The sequence below is a fragment of the Conger conger genome, chromosome 5 (assembly GCF_963514075.1).
Source record: "Conger conger chromosome 5, fConCon1.1, whole genome shotgun sequence".
Classification (NCBI taxonomy): domain Eukaryota; kingdom Metazoa; phylum Chordata; class Actinopteri; order Anguilliformes; family Congridae; genus Conger; species Conger conger.
In genome coordinates, this window is record NC_083764.1 from 3,377,870 (window position 1) to 3,394,100 (window position 16,231).

Below are 16,231 nucleotides of genomic sequence, written 5' to 3' on the forward strand. Positions count from 1 at the left end.
ATCACATAACTAAGACTGAGGTAGAATTTATCAGTGTCATTTACTGTGTTCATGATTCAGCAGTTTAGCAGAAAATGTAATTACTCTTTTACATTTACATCTCCTTTACTCTTTTGCTTTCTTTAGCGGAGGTATGTTGTGCCTGTTTAAGGGCGCTATACTGTATACTGTATCAAGGCCCTATTTGGCACACAAAGGCTTGGTGTTTTTATACCCAGAACCACCAGGTCTGATGCTCAGTGTTGTCCAGCAGTACAGGATTGATTACCCACAGTGACCTCATCATGAAAATTCTGAAACCAAATGTTTTTTTGGGGGTTTTTTTGTTTTTCAATTCACTTTACTCAGTCTCCGCTTGAGTGAAAAACTGAAAAAGTGCCGGAGGTGTCATCTCGGTAGAGTTATAAAGATGTTTATTTAAGGGCAACGCCCGCAATAATTAATCCCCACCCTAAAGTCTATTAAGTTAAGTTCAGCATTGCATCAAGTTAATTTTCTGTGATTATATGTGCAAAATCGGTTTCGATCGCGTTCGGTTGATTGGCATCAAAGCATCCGTCATGCGGTTGCTGAATAGTGTGTCGGAGGAGAGGAAGACATTCACACCTGGGTACCGGTACCTGCTCCGGTGTCTGACATTTTTGGAAAATGTCACAAACCGCATACATTTCTTCCACTGTTTTATTTTGAAAACACAATTATTTTAACGCCAAATATTTCAATAGTTAAAGGGCCTGTATGTAGGTAAAGGGCCTGTATGTAGGTAAAGGGCCTGTATGTAGTTAAAGGGCCTGTATGTAGGTAAAGGGCCTGTATGTAGTTAAAGGGCCTGTATGTAGGTAAAGGGCCTGTATGTAGTTAAAGGGCCTGTATGTAGTTAAAGGGCCTGTATGTAGTTAAAGGGCCTGCATGTAGGTTCTCTCTGTCGTCTTCACAGCCTCATTAATTGGAGAGTTTGAACACAGTCCGACTTTGACCCTCAATGTGTGCCCCAACTACTAAATATAGAAAATAATAAAATGAAATGGAAATAAAAAATGGATGGATAAATGAAATGAGCAGGTGCTGAGGTGCAGTGGGGCGCTCCATTAAGTGATGAACCTGTCCGTCAGGTAGAGCGGTGTCGCAGCAGCCCTGGGAGTGACGTCACGGTGACTCACTGGGCTCTGCGGCGCTGGTTGATGTCTGATGCCACGGCCCCACCTTCAGAACCCGCCCGTCAGGAACCCGCCCGTCAGGAACCCGGTTCTGCCCCTGATTGAGTCACCGCGTTGCGTAAAATGAGAATTCTGTGTTGCCACATGTGCAGGGTTTGTAACCCGGACGTCCTGCTGTTTTTTTTGTTTGTTTTTCTTAGGAAAGCAGTGGCCAGGACTCCCAGGAAGAGAGGGAGGTTGTGGAGGCGGAGGCTGCTGTGGTGACCCCTGACCCGGAAGCAGAGGCCAACACTGTGACCAGCTCCCTCACCATGCAGGAGTACTTCGCCCAGAGGATGTCGCAACTCCGCGGACGACGCGCCCCTGTGACCTCGCCTAAGACCGCCGACCTTTCCCCCGAAACCGCCGACCTTTCCCCCGAAACTACTCCTGACATCGGTGCGACCGCACCCCCGGACCACGCCCCAGACTCCCCCGCGGCTCCGAAATCCAAATCTAAGAAGAAGAAGAAGAAGAAGTCAAAGGAGCGAGAAAAGGAGGAGGAGGAGGAGGAGCAGGAGGTGGAGGTGGAGAGAGTCGGGGTGGGTGTGGAGGTCAGCGTTTCCCAGGGGGCTGAGCAGGAGGGCTGCGGGCTCGGTAAGAAGAACAAGAAGAAGAGGAGGAGGAAGCGTGAGGATGGAGGGATGGAGGGGGAGGAGTGCGGGCTTTCCTGCGGGAGCCGGGATGGGGGTGTGGAGGAGGCGCCCCCTGAGGAGCCGGCTGGCCCCGCCCTAAACGGCCACACGGGCAAGAGGAGGAGGAGGGAGCAGGAGCAGGAAAAACCCAAAAAAGACAAAAAGAAGAGAAAAGAGAAATGAGCAGGTCCCTCGGAGAAGAAGGGGGGGATCCTCCATTTTATAAAGGACCAGGAAAACCTCCCTGCAGCCTGCTTTACAGGCCCTGAGTTTGCCTTCGGTGCTCTGCGCTAAATTTGTGAAACTTGTGGGGATTTTACAGCAAATTAAATCCGCTAATTTAGAAGTGGGTTATTTATGACCTATGGTTACCTGGGGAACGACTGCTGAGATGTCGTCATGTTCCCTGCCTCACACCTGCCTCACACCTGCCTCACACCTGCCTCACACCTGCCTCACACTGGTGAACAACCCGCTGTCTCTCAATGCACGTGACACTCCTGTCTTGTTTTTTGCTGGCAAGGCAAAAGGCTGGTCGATGCCATCTACACCATGTGCATTTATGAATGAAATCATATAATGTTAATTATAACAGTTATTATATTATTACGTGCCTTTTTAAAACTCAGGCTCTACCCATCTTGTCAAAGTGATATTCTGTAAACATGTTTGTATTTCTTCCTAATAAATCTCCCTCATGAATTAAACATGTCGCTTGAGAAACAAATTGCTCGCTGTGTAAAAAGTTCATACAGTGTTTGTGTGGAGGAAGGATGTTTGAGCAAAAGCTTATTTCCGAGCTATTGAAAATAATTCAGTAGAGTTTCTAGTAATACTTCAGACTACTCTAAGTATTGTGTCTAATTCTTGGCCGCACACTATAAGAAGGGGGTAGAACCTTAGGGGAAATGTACGGAGAATAACAAGATTAGCTCCTACACAAAGGACAGCAGGTTGCTTTATGGCAACGCTTTATATTGCAGGCTGTTAATTACTGTAAATTTCCTCGTATTAACTGGGTAAATACAGTTACTTGTGTAATTACGAAGTAACTATTTTGTTTCAGGGATAATGAACAATGTCAGTAAGTAGCATGAAACAAACTTAAATATTTTTTACAGCCTGTTTTCCTAGTACTTGCCTCTGAAATCAAAATGTTAGATTATTACAGAGATGCTTATTTTTTTATTTTCTGCATTAATGTGCAAAAGTGCAAATTTCAGATTTCCAGAAAATGTAGCAAAAAAAAAAAAGAAAAACGGGCGACAACAAATATTGATTATATTTAGATTGATTACATTTAGTTTTACTAAATGTAACAGTTAGACTGTTTACCGCTATTTAAAGTAACTGTGTCTACTGTGTATTCTGTGTATACCTTTAGCTACTTATCAACGGTAACTTGCTGTAATAATTCTACCTTGATAGGTCTGGCTATCAAAACGGAAAGAAAGGTTGAGAATGACCCTAAAAAATTATTTATTTATATTTTTTATCTTTAATAGACTTTACTAAATATCCATTTGAGTTTGTTCAGCAGAACTATTGGCACAGGCAGTAATATGACATCAGCATATAAATAACATGACATAACACAATGGTGAGAACAGGCCATTCAGCCCAGCAATGCTTGCCTTTTCCTACCACTGAAGTATAGTTTGCCTAAAAGCTAAATGGTATCTAACACTCTGTCAAGCCTGGTCTTGAAAACCCCCAGTGTTTCTGCCTCCACTACATGTCCTGGCAAGCTATTCCAAACAGTGACCACTATCTGTTTGGAAAAATACTTCCAAATATCTGTGCAGAACTTACCCTTAACCAATTTCAATTTCTGCCCTCTTGTTCTGCTAACCTAAGAATCCCCTGTAGTTCACCTAGTTAATCCATTTCATTAATTTAAAAGCCTCAGTCAAATTACTAAACTTAAAGAGATTGAGCCTTGTAGGGCTATCCTCATAGCTCCTCTATTATACATAGAGTGTGAGTAATATACAGTGGGAATCAGTTTACCAAGATTCCTTATGAAAGCTGGGACGATCTGAGGTCAGAACCAGATGCAGTGCTGTACAGATCAGTGCTTTGATGGGCTGTGGCTAAATGGCTAATATTTCATTACGTTTATGTTGGGTTGGGTGTATTTAACCTCGGTGACATGACACACACAACGCATCTAAGTGCAAGGTTAAGGGTACCACTTTTTGCCTCTCTTTTGATTAGTAAAAAAATAAATAAACCCTCAGTGAATTATAGACGAATTCACAAGTGAGCTGTGAAATAATGGTAAATCAGATTCGTCTCTAAATTTTGGTATTCGCGTCTTTCGTTGTGTGGATTTACGCGCAGGACGACAGCACAGTGCATTCAGATAAACGGCTTTCCCTCCAAAACCTCGCGCCTCAGAGCTAGCCCAACGGTCGGTGTTTCCCCCGACGGCGCGTCTCGTCTGTCATCTCCCTTCCCATCTACAAACCCAGTCCTGCGCATTATTCTTTTTTTTCCAAAACAAGTCGTTTTTCACTCTCCAGAAATGCGGCGTAACCGGCTGCTTCTGGCGCACCTCGCCCGTGCGCGCGAGCAGGTGCCGTAACACCCCGCGCTCACCTGTGCGGCATTCCTGCAGCTGCACCTGCGCGCGCGCTCTGCTGCACGAACCCGGGCCGAAGAGCGCGGTACTGACGGGCTTCGCTTCAATGCCAAACACGGGCGGAGCTATCGGGCGGTAGGGTACACTGGCGACTCCCCCCCCCCCCCCTAAAGTTTGTGGTTTTCCGATGCGAAAACCAATTCTATTGGTTCAAACGAGTCAGTGATTGACAGCTCGAGGTGTATCCACCCATCCTGGAGAAAGCCTTCGGGGCAGGTGCTCAGGGAACGTGCGTCTGGCACGTGGGCCTATTCTCTGCATTGTATGTAAAGAGATATTTATTAGAGGATTGTAGTTCCCTGGGGTCTTTCAGCGCACTTGTCCCTGGTTATGGGTATGCACTTTGCACTTTGTTGTACGTAGGCTTTAGCTAATGCCAGTAATTAATTGGGCAGTTGCACTTTGGTATTTCGTCACTTGGCTATATTCCATTGGGCGTCGTATATTTTGATGTTGATCAAACCTCATTATATGCAATTTCTGGTTTTATTTATAAGTAAATAAATGGTAATGTTTGGGCGATCGTGATGCTACAGTCGCAACACAGACTGATGCCATACGCGAGTGTGATTATGAAAGCCCTTTCCCCGCGTGTCGCGGACAAGCAGCATCCCCAGAAAACATAAACCAATTTCAATTAAAATGTATTTCTATAGCGCTGTTCGCAGAAGACTGTCCCAAAGTCGCTTTACGTGGTTCAGAAGGGAAGAAAAAGCATAGGTATCAGCCCAGAGCCGCCAAATATCACATGAGTTAAACTACTCCCTAGTGGCGAGAAAAAAGAAAAAAAAACTCCACCATGGGAAGAAATCTCAGGAGGAGCCCGGATGCCCATCCTCCGCTGGCCTACAGGTTGAGATGGCAACATCCGATGTATTAAACTAGTAGGTAAACTAGAAAGTCCATATGGAGGGATATAGAGTCTTTCTTTAGTTTTGGGAAGCTTGTAATATAAGTCCCAAAATACAATCACCAGTGTTAAACATGCATTTCGTTAAAGTTAAGAACAACCTTGAGATGGGTCCCCGTGTTACTGCTTGCTGGTCCGCAGCCGCGAACAAAAAAAGAAATCATAAAACATAATTAGCAAGATATTCTTGTTTGGAGTTATGTTGTTGTAAACGCACTGGTATTGCACGTGTCACCGTTCAAAACAAACCCAGCCGACATATGCGGAACAACGCTCGCATTTATGTGCACTTGCAATTGTGTGTATGTAGATGTTGTGGTGTCGTTTTTATGCGTTTGGCAGAACCTGAAATTATCTTGATGTAATCATTAAATATAAGTGTACACCAAGTGTAATGTAATACGGTGTATCAAATTTAAGTAATTGTTTAATTCGATGTTTTTAGTTTTATGGCAGCCACCAAAAATGTAACATACAATTTAAGTACAATTTAAGATACCGATTTTAAAGCCTGCCAAAGCTTCGTCTTAATTAGCTGAATTGGGGAATTACCTGTTTTGGGAGGGTTTGGAGGATGCGCGTTTGCAAACCTGACCTCCCGGCTCAGGTTTGCGTCCCAACCGAGCGGAGCGGTGGTTCCACAGACGGACCCTATCTTGTTAAAGGGGTCTTTTTTCTGATTTTATTTTCTTTCTTTGTCTGGAAGCTTTCACACTTCACACCTATGATATAGGGTTCCATAAAGTATTAAAAAGTGTTCCTCCATAGAATCATGCCAAAGAGCCATTTCAGAACTCTTTTTCAAGTGTGTACTGTATACTTCTCATACGTTGTTATTATTATTATTATTATTATTATTATTATTAGTAGTAGTAGTAGTAGTAGTAGTAGTAATAGTAGTAGTTGTAGTAGTAGTGTTGTTGTTATTATTATTATTATTATTATTATTATTATTATTAATAATAATTAATAAGAACAGCAATATACATAGTAACAATAGCAACAATAATAATAATATGTACATATATAATAATAATAATAATAATAATAATAATAATAATAATAATAATAATAATAATAATAATAATAATACACGGACACTTTTCACGCGGACAGGGAGCCGGGCACGGGGATGTGTAGCCCGTGGCTCTCCAAACGCTGCTCTCGCCGGAGCATAACGCTCCCGTGCGCATGGGTCAGGAAGTGGAGGGATATATTTCACAAGGGCCCCGCAATCTGGGGCATCAGGTGTTGTTTCCTGTTTCGGGGGGGGGGCGTAAATCACGCGGCCGTGGCTGACACCTTGCTGGGGGGAGCGAGGGGCAGGAAAGGAGCGGGCTGCGCGCAGTTCTTGGAGGGTTTTTCCTGCCGCTTTCTGCGTCGTGCGCGTTGGCTGTCTGTGGAATGTGCAGTCAACAGGAAGCCGGTGTCTGAAAAGCTGGAAAAGAGCTCTCGCCGTGGCCTGAGTGCCCGGCCAATCTACGCTATTCCACTTACGCCCAGTTTTAAAAAGGTTTTTAGAGGACTGGTCACATCGCGTTCAGGGATGAGATTAGACTCAATTCTGATCTCTGGACCTGATCACAGGTGTGTCAGTTTAGAAATAGGAGCCGTTGAAAGTTGAATGGCTGGATTTTTAGTGGCTCATGTTTATCTTTATTGGAATATCAAATTGCATTTTATTCTTTGTCATAGTGTCGTCTCTCCATATTCTGCAATTTGTGAAGTGTCTATCCCAGAGCCCAGCCGCATAAAAACCCAAAGGACATGCTGGGAAATTAGGTTTACATCAAGGTCATGAGAACAACCGCGATAAATTGCGCCGTCAACGCGCGCCGACCATATCCTATACCCAATTCGGCATGACACGAAGAGACCGGTTTGTGAACTTTTGAAAAGTGCGCATAGGGGATATTGCCGGTTCCATGAAATTCCCTTGCCTGGTAGAAAAAAAGTACTCCAGAATATTCACGTCATTTCACGTCATGGATAAACAAATGCGTACAATAACAATGGTAAAGTTTGTGCTGAGTAGTTGTAGGCTACTGTAGGTTAAGGCGACAGAATTGAGATAATTTACTTTTTTTATTTTTATTTACCAGAATTAGGAATATTACACTTTACAGTAGCTATGTTACATTTCAGTTTTAATAATTAGCCCAATAAACTAATAAACACATATATTCCGCCGTAATTGAATACATATGGAATATGAACTCCATGGCCCAAAGTAAATGTGTGCACTAACATTATTTTCTCCATTAAATGAAGAGTTGTGCTTACACCTTTGATGTTGGCGCGATTATTTAATTATGACATAAAATCATTAAATATTATGTGATGTTTAATGTTTTATAAATTGCAATTTAAACCATTAATAATTCTGAAACCCGCATGATGTGCAATCGGTAGAACTGCGAAAATAAAACGCGTATTCTATTAAACAAATATGCTATATAACCTATAAATGAAAATGTAATTTTATGAAGGAACAGGTTTTGTATTGAGTTTTTTTTTCTTTCTTCTTCTTCTTCTTCTTCTTCTTCTCCTTCTTCTTTCTTTGCGTCTCAAATTGCAATCAAGGAGGAGCTGGAAGTCCTCCGGGAGTTTAAAACCTGCTCCTGAACTATAAGAGCCACAAACACACGGAAGGGCTGAATCACAGCGCGTGAGGAGCAGTTCAGCCCAGCACTTCTCACTATCTGCACAGCATACAGTCCTGAGCGTTCGGCGAAGGTTAGTCTGCATGAACCAGAGCAAGCGCAGGTTTACGCAGATTGTTTTTTTCCCATAGTCCTCGATGAAAACTGGATTATAATTAGCCTTTCAGTGAGAAAAAAAGACACACAGACAAAGACCATTTTCTGCGGTAAATGAAACCAATTACCTGGAAAGAAGACACAATTAGTCTACCGGAAGAGGGGACGCACGAATCACAGCTGAAGTTTATTTCGCCGACCGCAGGCGTGCAGATGGCTACTTTGATTAGCGCTTACTCCTCTTGGCCGGAGAGCTTCGAGTCCTCCACGGGAGAAGGGGACCTGACGGACGGACACACCGCGCACAGACCCTCCGGGGAAAAGAGCACGGAACCTCGCATTAGAAGACCCATGAACGCCTTCATGGTCTGGGCGAAGGATGAGCGCAAACGGCTTGCGGTACAGAATCCGGACCTTCATAACGCGGAATTGAGCAAAATGTTAGGTGAGCTGAAAACCACAATTTCAAACGAATATTTTATTATTATTATTATTATTATTATTATTATTATTATTATTATTATTATTAGCCTATTATATTAACAACTGGTTGTGGCTTGTATCAACAGTGACAGTAACATAAATCGTATTCATATTAATAATGATAATAATACGATGATTATTATTATTATTATTATTATTATTATTATTATTATTAGTAGTAGTAGTAGTAGTAGTAGTAGTAGTAGTAGTAGTAGTAGTAGTCATAGTAATAGTAGTATTTTCTGTATCGGTATTATTCTAGTGAATGGTTTTGTGTTTGTAAAACTTTCCAGCATGTTGAAACTATACATACATTTGACAGTTTTAGGTGTAGTATAATAGTGCGATTATTATCCTAATATTTTTTTTATTATTTTCCTCCGATTGTACTGTCTGCGCATCCTCACTGCAGATTTAATTCGCGCTGTCCACTGCGAGGTAGGCTTTTTTTTCAGTTGTGCAACAGAAATTTCAACTTCATTTACAGTATTGAAATAAAGATCCTTCAAATTGTACATTAAACCAGTAAAAGGTGAGCCTAATAATAATAAAAACCTAGCAGACTATAGTGTAGCATTACAAATTGTTTTCTGTTCAAACGTGTGATGAGCTTAAAAAGTTTAAACCTTAATTTCAGCGTGTAGCCTCCAGTGACCCGTGAAACGATTCTGACACATCCTGATATTATGTATTATAGCTACTTATTATATCACGCGTCACCCACAGTTGCTGATTTAAGCAGCAATTACAATATTAATATTACATATATTAATATTGTAATATTAACCCGCATAAATAGCGTTGTCACCGATATTCAAGCTTGACTTTCTAGTTTTAAATGTAGCGGTGTGCTGCTGATGCTCTCGCGACTTTATTTAGTTTGAATCACAAACCGTTCACTAGTCAACTGACAGAACCGCCTTTGGCTCAAACGATTAAAAAACTACTGATTAAGTCGAGAAAATTCGAGTCCCAGTCAAGGGAAGGCAATTGCAATAGCTTGCTCATATGTTTTTATTTTGTCTACACAACATATGGTTAATGTCTTAGTTTTACTCCATTCGATGAATATTTCAGCTTGAACTTTCAGCCAGTTTGTACTGATTTCATGAACCGACAGACCGTCAGAAATTCTCGTCTTATTCCGACACCGAGAAGGTTGTAATTAAATTGCGTGTATTGCGTGTTGTAAATGAAGGAAACCGCGCAACACGCAGCAGTGAAAGTCCATACGCAGTAATGAAACTGTCCGATTACTCGTACATTGCGTAAGTCCACGTCTCAAAAATGATTCTTTGAAAAATGAGAAACTAGCACCTCGGTCAGGGATATCAGTGATATCTTATCGAATCATATAACATTTAAGACACACGAGACAAATAATGTAATTATTCCCACCAGTTAAAAGCTGGTCTTGGGGATATTTAATGGAAATTATATTTTACCCCCTCCCTGATATGAATTTAGAATTTATTGTCAAATACAATCTGCTTTCTGTCAAAAACAAATAACATGTGAACTACACAGTAAAATGTCCAGAGTTAATTAAACTCCGTACACATGAGTCCAATCGGAGTGCATGTGAGTTCATTTCTTTAATAGAATATATTTATTTAATATATTTAAGGTGTATCACTTTTTAGTGCAGTGGATGTAAATCCATATATTTTCTGACAGATCTATGTCTTATGGGAAATATAATTTTTATTAGGAGAAGAGCGTTGATTGACTTGTCTGATCTGAGGGTCAGATTCCTGACCTTTGTATTTTGTGTTGTTCTAGATTAGTGTGCCTGGATAGGATTGGATACACCAGAATGTATTCTGCATTGGTGAAACACATTTATAATACCTCCACCTGTCTTACACTCTTAGAAAAGACGGGTTCTGAACGGGTTCTATGGCTTGATTCATGGGGGAACCCTTTTTAATTATTTATGGAGCACTCTATCATAGGTGTGAAATATGAAAGCTCCCATACAAAGAACCATTTTGCCCAACAAAGAATCCTTTAACGAGATACACATGAGATAGTTAACTCTTGTGGATTAACTCTTCTACGGAATCACAGGGTTCCTAGTGGAATCATTTCTTTTAGAGCCTAGTTTATTTTAAAAAGGAAAATGCCTCCATCTTGTTTCCTGGGCTTGGTGTAAGGAGGTCTCGGCCGGGAGAGTGTAAAGATGTCCGGTATGCGGCAGGAAGCTGCTGCTCCTGCTGAACCGCAGAAGAACATCCTGACAGGAACAGTCCCCATCAGTCCTCACATGATCAACAAAACGTATTTTAGAGACCGAATTCACTTCAATCCCAACACCTCCCAACACTCACTGATCCAACTCTTATGAGTTCAGAAGAGGGGAATGTTGTACATTTGTTGCTTAGCGTGCTGAATAAACGATGTCATAGTGTACATTCCCAACCATTTTTCTGTGAGATCCAAGTGAAAGGTGCACTATTCATACATACAAAGGCAATTATTGTTTTTCAGGTCCAATGCAGGTATTACTGGACCAAAGTTAAATAAGTTCATTTGCAGGGTTCCTTCACCGAGCTGGACGTCGGTTAGGGTTCTGGTTCTGGTTCTGGTTTGGGTTAGGTGTAGTCAGCGAAGTGTGGCAGTGTGAGGTGTTGATTAGCTGTTGGCTGTGCAATGCAAGGTGTTGATTGGCTCTTGATTGTGCAGTGAAAGTTGTTTATTGGCTCTTGATTGTGCAGTGCAAGGTGTTGATAGGCTCTTGACTGTGCAGTGGGAGGTTGATTGGCTGTTGACCTGTTGACTGTGCAGTGCAAGATGTTGCTTGGCTATTGAATGTACAGTGCACGGTATTGATTGGCTTTTAACTCTGTTCAGTGCAAGGTGTTGATTGGCTGTTGACCTGTTGACTCTGCAATGCAAGATGTTGATTGGCTATTCACTGTACAGTACAAGATGCTGATTGGCTCTTGACTGTGCAGTGCTCTGTGCCGATTGACTGTTGACCATGCAGTGCGAAGTGTTGATTGGCTATTGACTGTTCAGTGCGATGTGTTGATTGGCTGTTGTCTCTGTGCTGATTTGTTGTGTTGTCTTTGTGCAGTGTGCTGATTGGCCATGTTGTCTGTGCTCTGTGCTGATTGGCCATGTTGTCTCTGTGCTCTGTGCTGATTGGCCGTGTTGTCTGTGTGCTGTGTGCTGATTGGCCGTGTTGTCTGTGCTGTGTGCTGATTGGCCGTGCTGTCTGTGTGTGCTCTGTGCTGATTGGCCGTGTTGTCTGTGCTCTGTGTGCTGATTGGCCGTGCTGTCTCTGTGCAGGGAAGTCGTGGAAGGCGCTGTCTCCGGGGCAGAAGCGTCCGTACGTGGAGGAGGCGGAGCGGCTGAGGGTGCAGCACATGCAGGACCACCCCAACTACAAGTACCGGCCGCGCCGCAAGAAGCAGCTGAAGCGCGTGTGCAAGCGCCTGGAGCCCGGCTTCCTGCTGGGGCCCCTGGGGCCCGACCAGAACGCCCTGCCCGGCCTGGGGCCCGAGGACGAGGGCCCCGCCCTGCCCGCCATCCGCTCGTTCCGTGAGCCGGCGGGCCGCTTCGACTCGTACCCCTACGGCCTGCCCACGCCCCCCGAGATGTCCCCGCTGGACGAGCCCTCCTCCTCCTCCTCCTCCTCCTACTACTCTTCCTCCTCGCCCTCCTCCTCCTCCTCCTCCACCACCTCCTCCACCTCCTGCCCCAAGCCCCATATGATGGGCGGCCCGCCTCACTACCACCCCGACTTCTCCCAGAATTCCCTGCACTGTCCCGGCCCGGCGCACATGGTGATGCCCCCACCCTCCTACTACCCCTCCTTCCCCCACAGCTTACCCCCCCACCTGGGGCAGCTGTCCCCCCCGCCCGAACACGGAAACCACGGCAACCACGGCGGCCACGGCGGCCACGGTAACCACGGTAACCACGGTAACCACGGAAACCTCGGCAGCCACGGTAACCACGGCAGCCACGGTAACCTGGAGACGCTGGACCAGCTGAGCCAGGTGGAGCTGCTCGGGGAGGTGGACCGGGACGAGTTCGACCAGTACCTGAACTCCAGCGCTCACCTGGACCAGGGCGCGGGCGTGGCGGTGACAGGGCACATCCAGGTGAGCCCCGTCACCTGTCCCATCAGCAGCGCCGCCTCCGAGACCAGCCTCATCTCCGTGCTGGCGGACGCCACGGCCGCATACTACAACAACTACGGCATCTCCTAAACGCCCGAACGCCCCCTGGACCTCCCCCCTGGACCTCCCCTGCAAGTCCCCACCCCACACCCCATCTCTGTCCCTCCTGCGACTGGCTCATGGCGGGGAGCAGAACAAACTCGCGAAAATATCAGCAATGGAGACTGCTGCCCATACCAGGGAGGTTCGAGACGGAAACGAGAGCGAGAGAGAGCGAGAGAGAGAGAGAAGGACAATTTGGGTTATTGGACAGCTCAGGGATGAACAGATAAACACTGAAGTTTTTATTTTTTCCTTATTTTTTCCGCTTCTGTCTCTCGTCTCCGTAGAAAATGAAAACAAAACAACGCACCAGTGGACTCGCTGCGGTTCTCATTATGTTTTGTAAACTGTTCCATTTGGCATGTACAGATATACTATTTATATGCTAATGTTGCGTATTATAGCGATTGTTTCTTTCTGTTTAAATATGTGTGTGTACGTTCCTTTATTTTGTGACTAAAACGGGAGTCTTACCTCAGTGGCTGGCATACAGGGGGTCCGTCGGACACCCAGCCATGTGTCATGAAGAAAATTCCTTATTATATATATATATATTTTCTTTTCACTCTTAATATGTAACTTACTCACATTAGTATCGATGAGAAAAATAATAATGATAATTACTTGTATGCTGATTTAGGTTTGTGAAGCTAATTTAAATAACTATAGAGATAATTGAACCCTGGTGGGTGTAGCAGTGGAGAAATGGTGGCAGACGTCAGGTCTGCGGGTGATCGCAGTGTAAGATGATGTCACTTTGTAAATGTTATGCAATAAGCTACAGCCACCTGCAGCTCTGTGGTAAATAACGCGGCGCGGCAGGTGGACTTTGTGCAGACCGGAGAAGGCGATGTATGATAGGGGAGCTCCTTTCTGTCTGACCCTGTTGGGTCAAAATCATCTGTGGAAATAAAGGTATTAAATAAAACATATTATTCATAATATAAACTCAGCTACTGTTCTTCAGCTTCAGTTACGTTTTACTGGACCAAAGATTAGTAAATACATTTATGGAGTGGACACATGCAGACACACGCACACGGGCACACAGACACATGCACGTTCACTCACACACAGACACAGACACGCACATATACACACACACTCACACACATGCACGTTCACACACACACAGACACACCCATGCACATATACACACACACTCGCACACACGCACACACTCACTCACACACACAGACACACACACACACACTTATACAGACCAGTTGTGAAACCTTTAATCCAGATAAATTGAAATTGGAACAGCCCTTTATATTTGAACCTTAAGGAGGAAGAAGAGAAGAAAATGAAGAAGATAATAAATAAAAATAAAAATAAAAATAATATTTTCTAAATTCAGTAAAAAAAAATTTTTGAACTGTCACCGATGATTTACAGCGAATATGGGCAATATGGGCGAATACCAGGCCTGAACCTCCAAACAGCGCAAGAGCTAAAAACTCCCCAGTGAGAGAAACCTCAGGAGGAACCCGGCTATAGAGGGGGAGCCCATCCTCCGCTGGCCCGCGAGATTTAAGGTACAGGGAGAATGAAAATAGCAGAAATGTAGTATGAAATCTATTACAGCGTTTCATATGTTTTGAACAGGCTGCAGCTAAAGCAGAAAACTGGCCAGAGGTGCAGGAAGCCCAGATAACGGAGGGTATCTGAGCAGGCTGAGAGGGGCAGGCTGAGAGGGGCAGGCTGAGAGGGGCAGGCCGAGAGAGGCGGGGTGACGGAACGGGAGCCCCAGGGTGTACGGAGGCACGGGCACGGGCCAGGGGAGGAACAGGGGCGATGTGCACTCTGTCTTTCTGAAACGTGACCGATCGCAGCGCTCACCGAAAGCACAGCGTCTGCAGAGACCGCGTTTACCCAGGAGGTTCAGCGGGTTAAGATGAGGGTTATTACATTATAACAGCGGCAGCTCGGGAGCGGAAAGGTAGAAAACATCCCTTTTCCTTCATTAACAATAGGATGAATAATCATGATAACAATAATAATTCCTTGCATTTATATCATGCTGTTCTCACCAGCAGGTGACTCAAAGCACTTTACAGTGATGAGGGGGAAACTCACCTCAACCACCACCGATGTGCTGCACCCACCTGGGTGACGCAACGGCAGCCATTTTGCACCAGAACGCTCACCACACACCAGCTGAGGTGGAGAGGGAGGGAATTTTATTGAGCAAATTAAATCAGGGGATGATTAGGTGGCAGGTTGAGAGAGCCAGGGTTGGGCATTTAGCGTGGACACTCCCTACTCTTTGTGAAGAGTGAAATGGGGATTTTAATACCTTTTTATTGAACCCGTGGGGTCATTTGGCCTCTGTATGTGACCCATCCTAGTCATTAGGAGCAGTGGGCAGCCACAGTGCAGCGCCCGGGGAGCAATGTGGGGTTAAGGGCCTTGCTCAAGGGCCCAACGGCTGTGCGGATCGTTTTTATTGTGGCTCGACCGGGATTCGAACCACCGACGTTGGGGCTCCCAGTCATGTACCTTAACCACTACGCTACAGGCCGCCCCACTGGATGTCAGCATGAAATCAGAAAGCACTCACTACCATCCGGTGTCGCCAGTTCTCCTTAATTTGGCAAAACAAGAAATAAAACCACTTTGTCCAGGTGAGCCCTGGACACAATTGCGCACATTTCAATCGACCGGGTCAATAATCTGTTGACTTTTAATCTATTTAATTGATTTCCAGCCCCAAAGCTGCCACTGTCTTATAACCACACTGTGACCCACAGCTGTTATAACTGTGTTATTACAGCTGCTGGTGTTCATAAGCAGGTCTCAGCTGTAGGGGTGATGCAGGGGTGTGTGCGTGCCGAACACGAGCCCATCCCCCCCCCCCCCCCCCAACACCAGGAACCGTCCCTCAGGTGCACAGGAGAAACCATCCCGCCCTGATGCACGTTATTATTGTGTCGACACTGGGGCTTGAGCCAAGCAGCCAAGCAGCTTAGCCACTAGGCTACAGGCACCATAGCCACTAGGCTACAGCACCATAGCCACTAGGCTACAGCACCATAGCCACTAGACTACAGCACCATAGCCACTAGGCTACAGCACCATAGCCACTAGGCTACAGGCACCATAGCCACTAGACTACAGCACCATAGCCACTAGACTACAGCACCATAGCCACTAGGCTACAGCACCATAGGCACTAGGCTACAGCACCATAGCCACTAGACTACAGCACCATAGCCACTAGGCTACAGCACCATAGCCACTAGGCTACAGGCACCATAGCCACTAGGCTACAGCACCATAGCCACTAGACTACAGCACCATAGCCACTAGGCTACAGCACCATAGCCACTAGGCTACAGCACCATAGCCACTAGACTACAGCACCATAGC

General features: G+C 44.9%; 2 protein-coding genes across 2 annotated transcripts in view; both read left to right on the top strand.

Moving 5' to 3' along the window:
* The window catches only part of pinx1 (PIN2 (TERF1) interacting telomerase inhibitor 1), a 25,324-nt gene extending 22,766 nt beyond the window's left edge, over positions 1-2,558 (top strand). Inside the window, exon 7 of the mRNA XM_061241762.1 lies at positions 1,358-2,558. Coding sequence (XP_061097746.1) covers positions 1,358-2,014 — 657 coding nt within the window. The 3' untranslated portion in view covers positions 2,015-2,558. The remainder of the gene's footprint in view (positions 1-1,357) is intronic.
* A 5,485-nt stretch (positions 2,559-8,043) lies between these two features.
* On the top strand, positions 8,044-13,811 carry sox7 (SRY-box transcription factor 7). The gene is made up of 2 exons (XM_061241761.1): positions 8,044-8,589; positions 11,922-13,811. Exons 1-2 carry the CDS (start codon positions 8,259-8,261, stop codon positions 12,845-12,847), a joined length of 1,257 nt encoding a protein of 418 aa, XP_061097745.1. The 5' UTR covers positions 8,044-8,258; the 3' UTR covers positions 12,848-13,811.
* Positions 13,812-16,231: the final 2,420 nt, after the last annotated feature.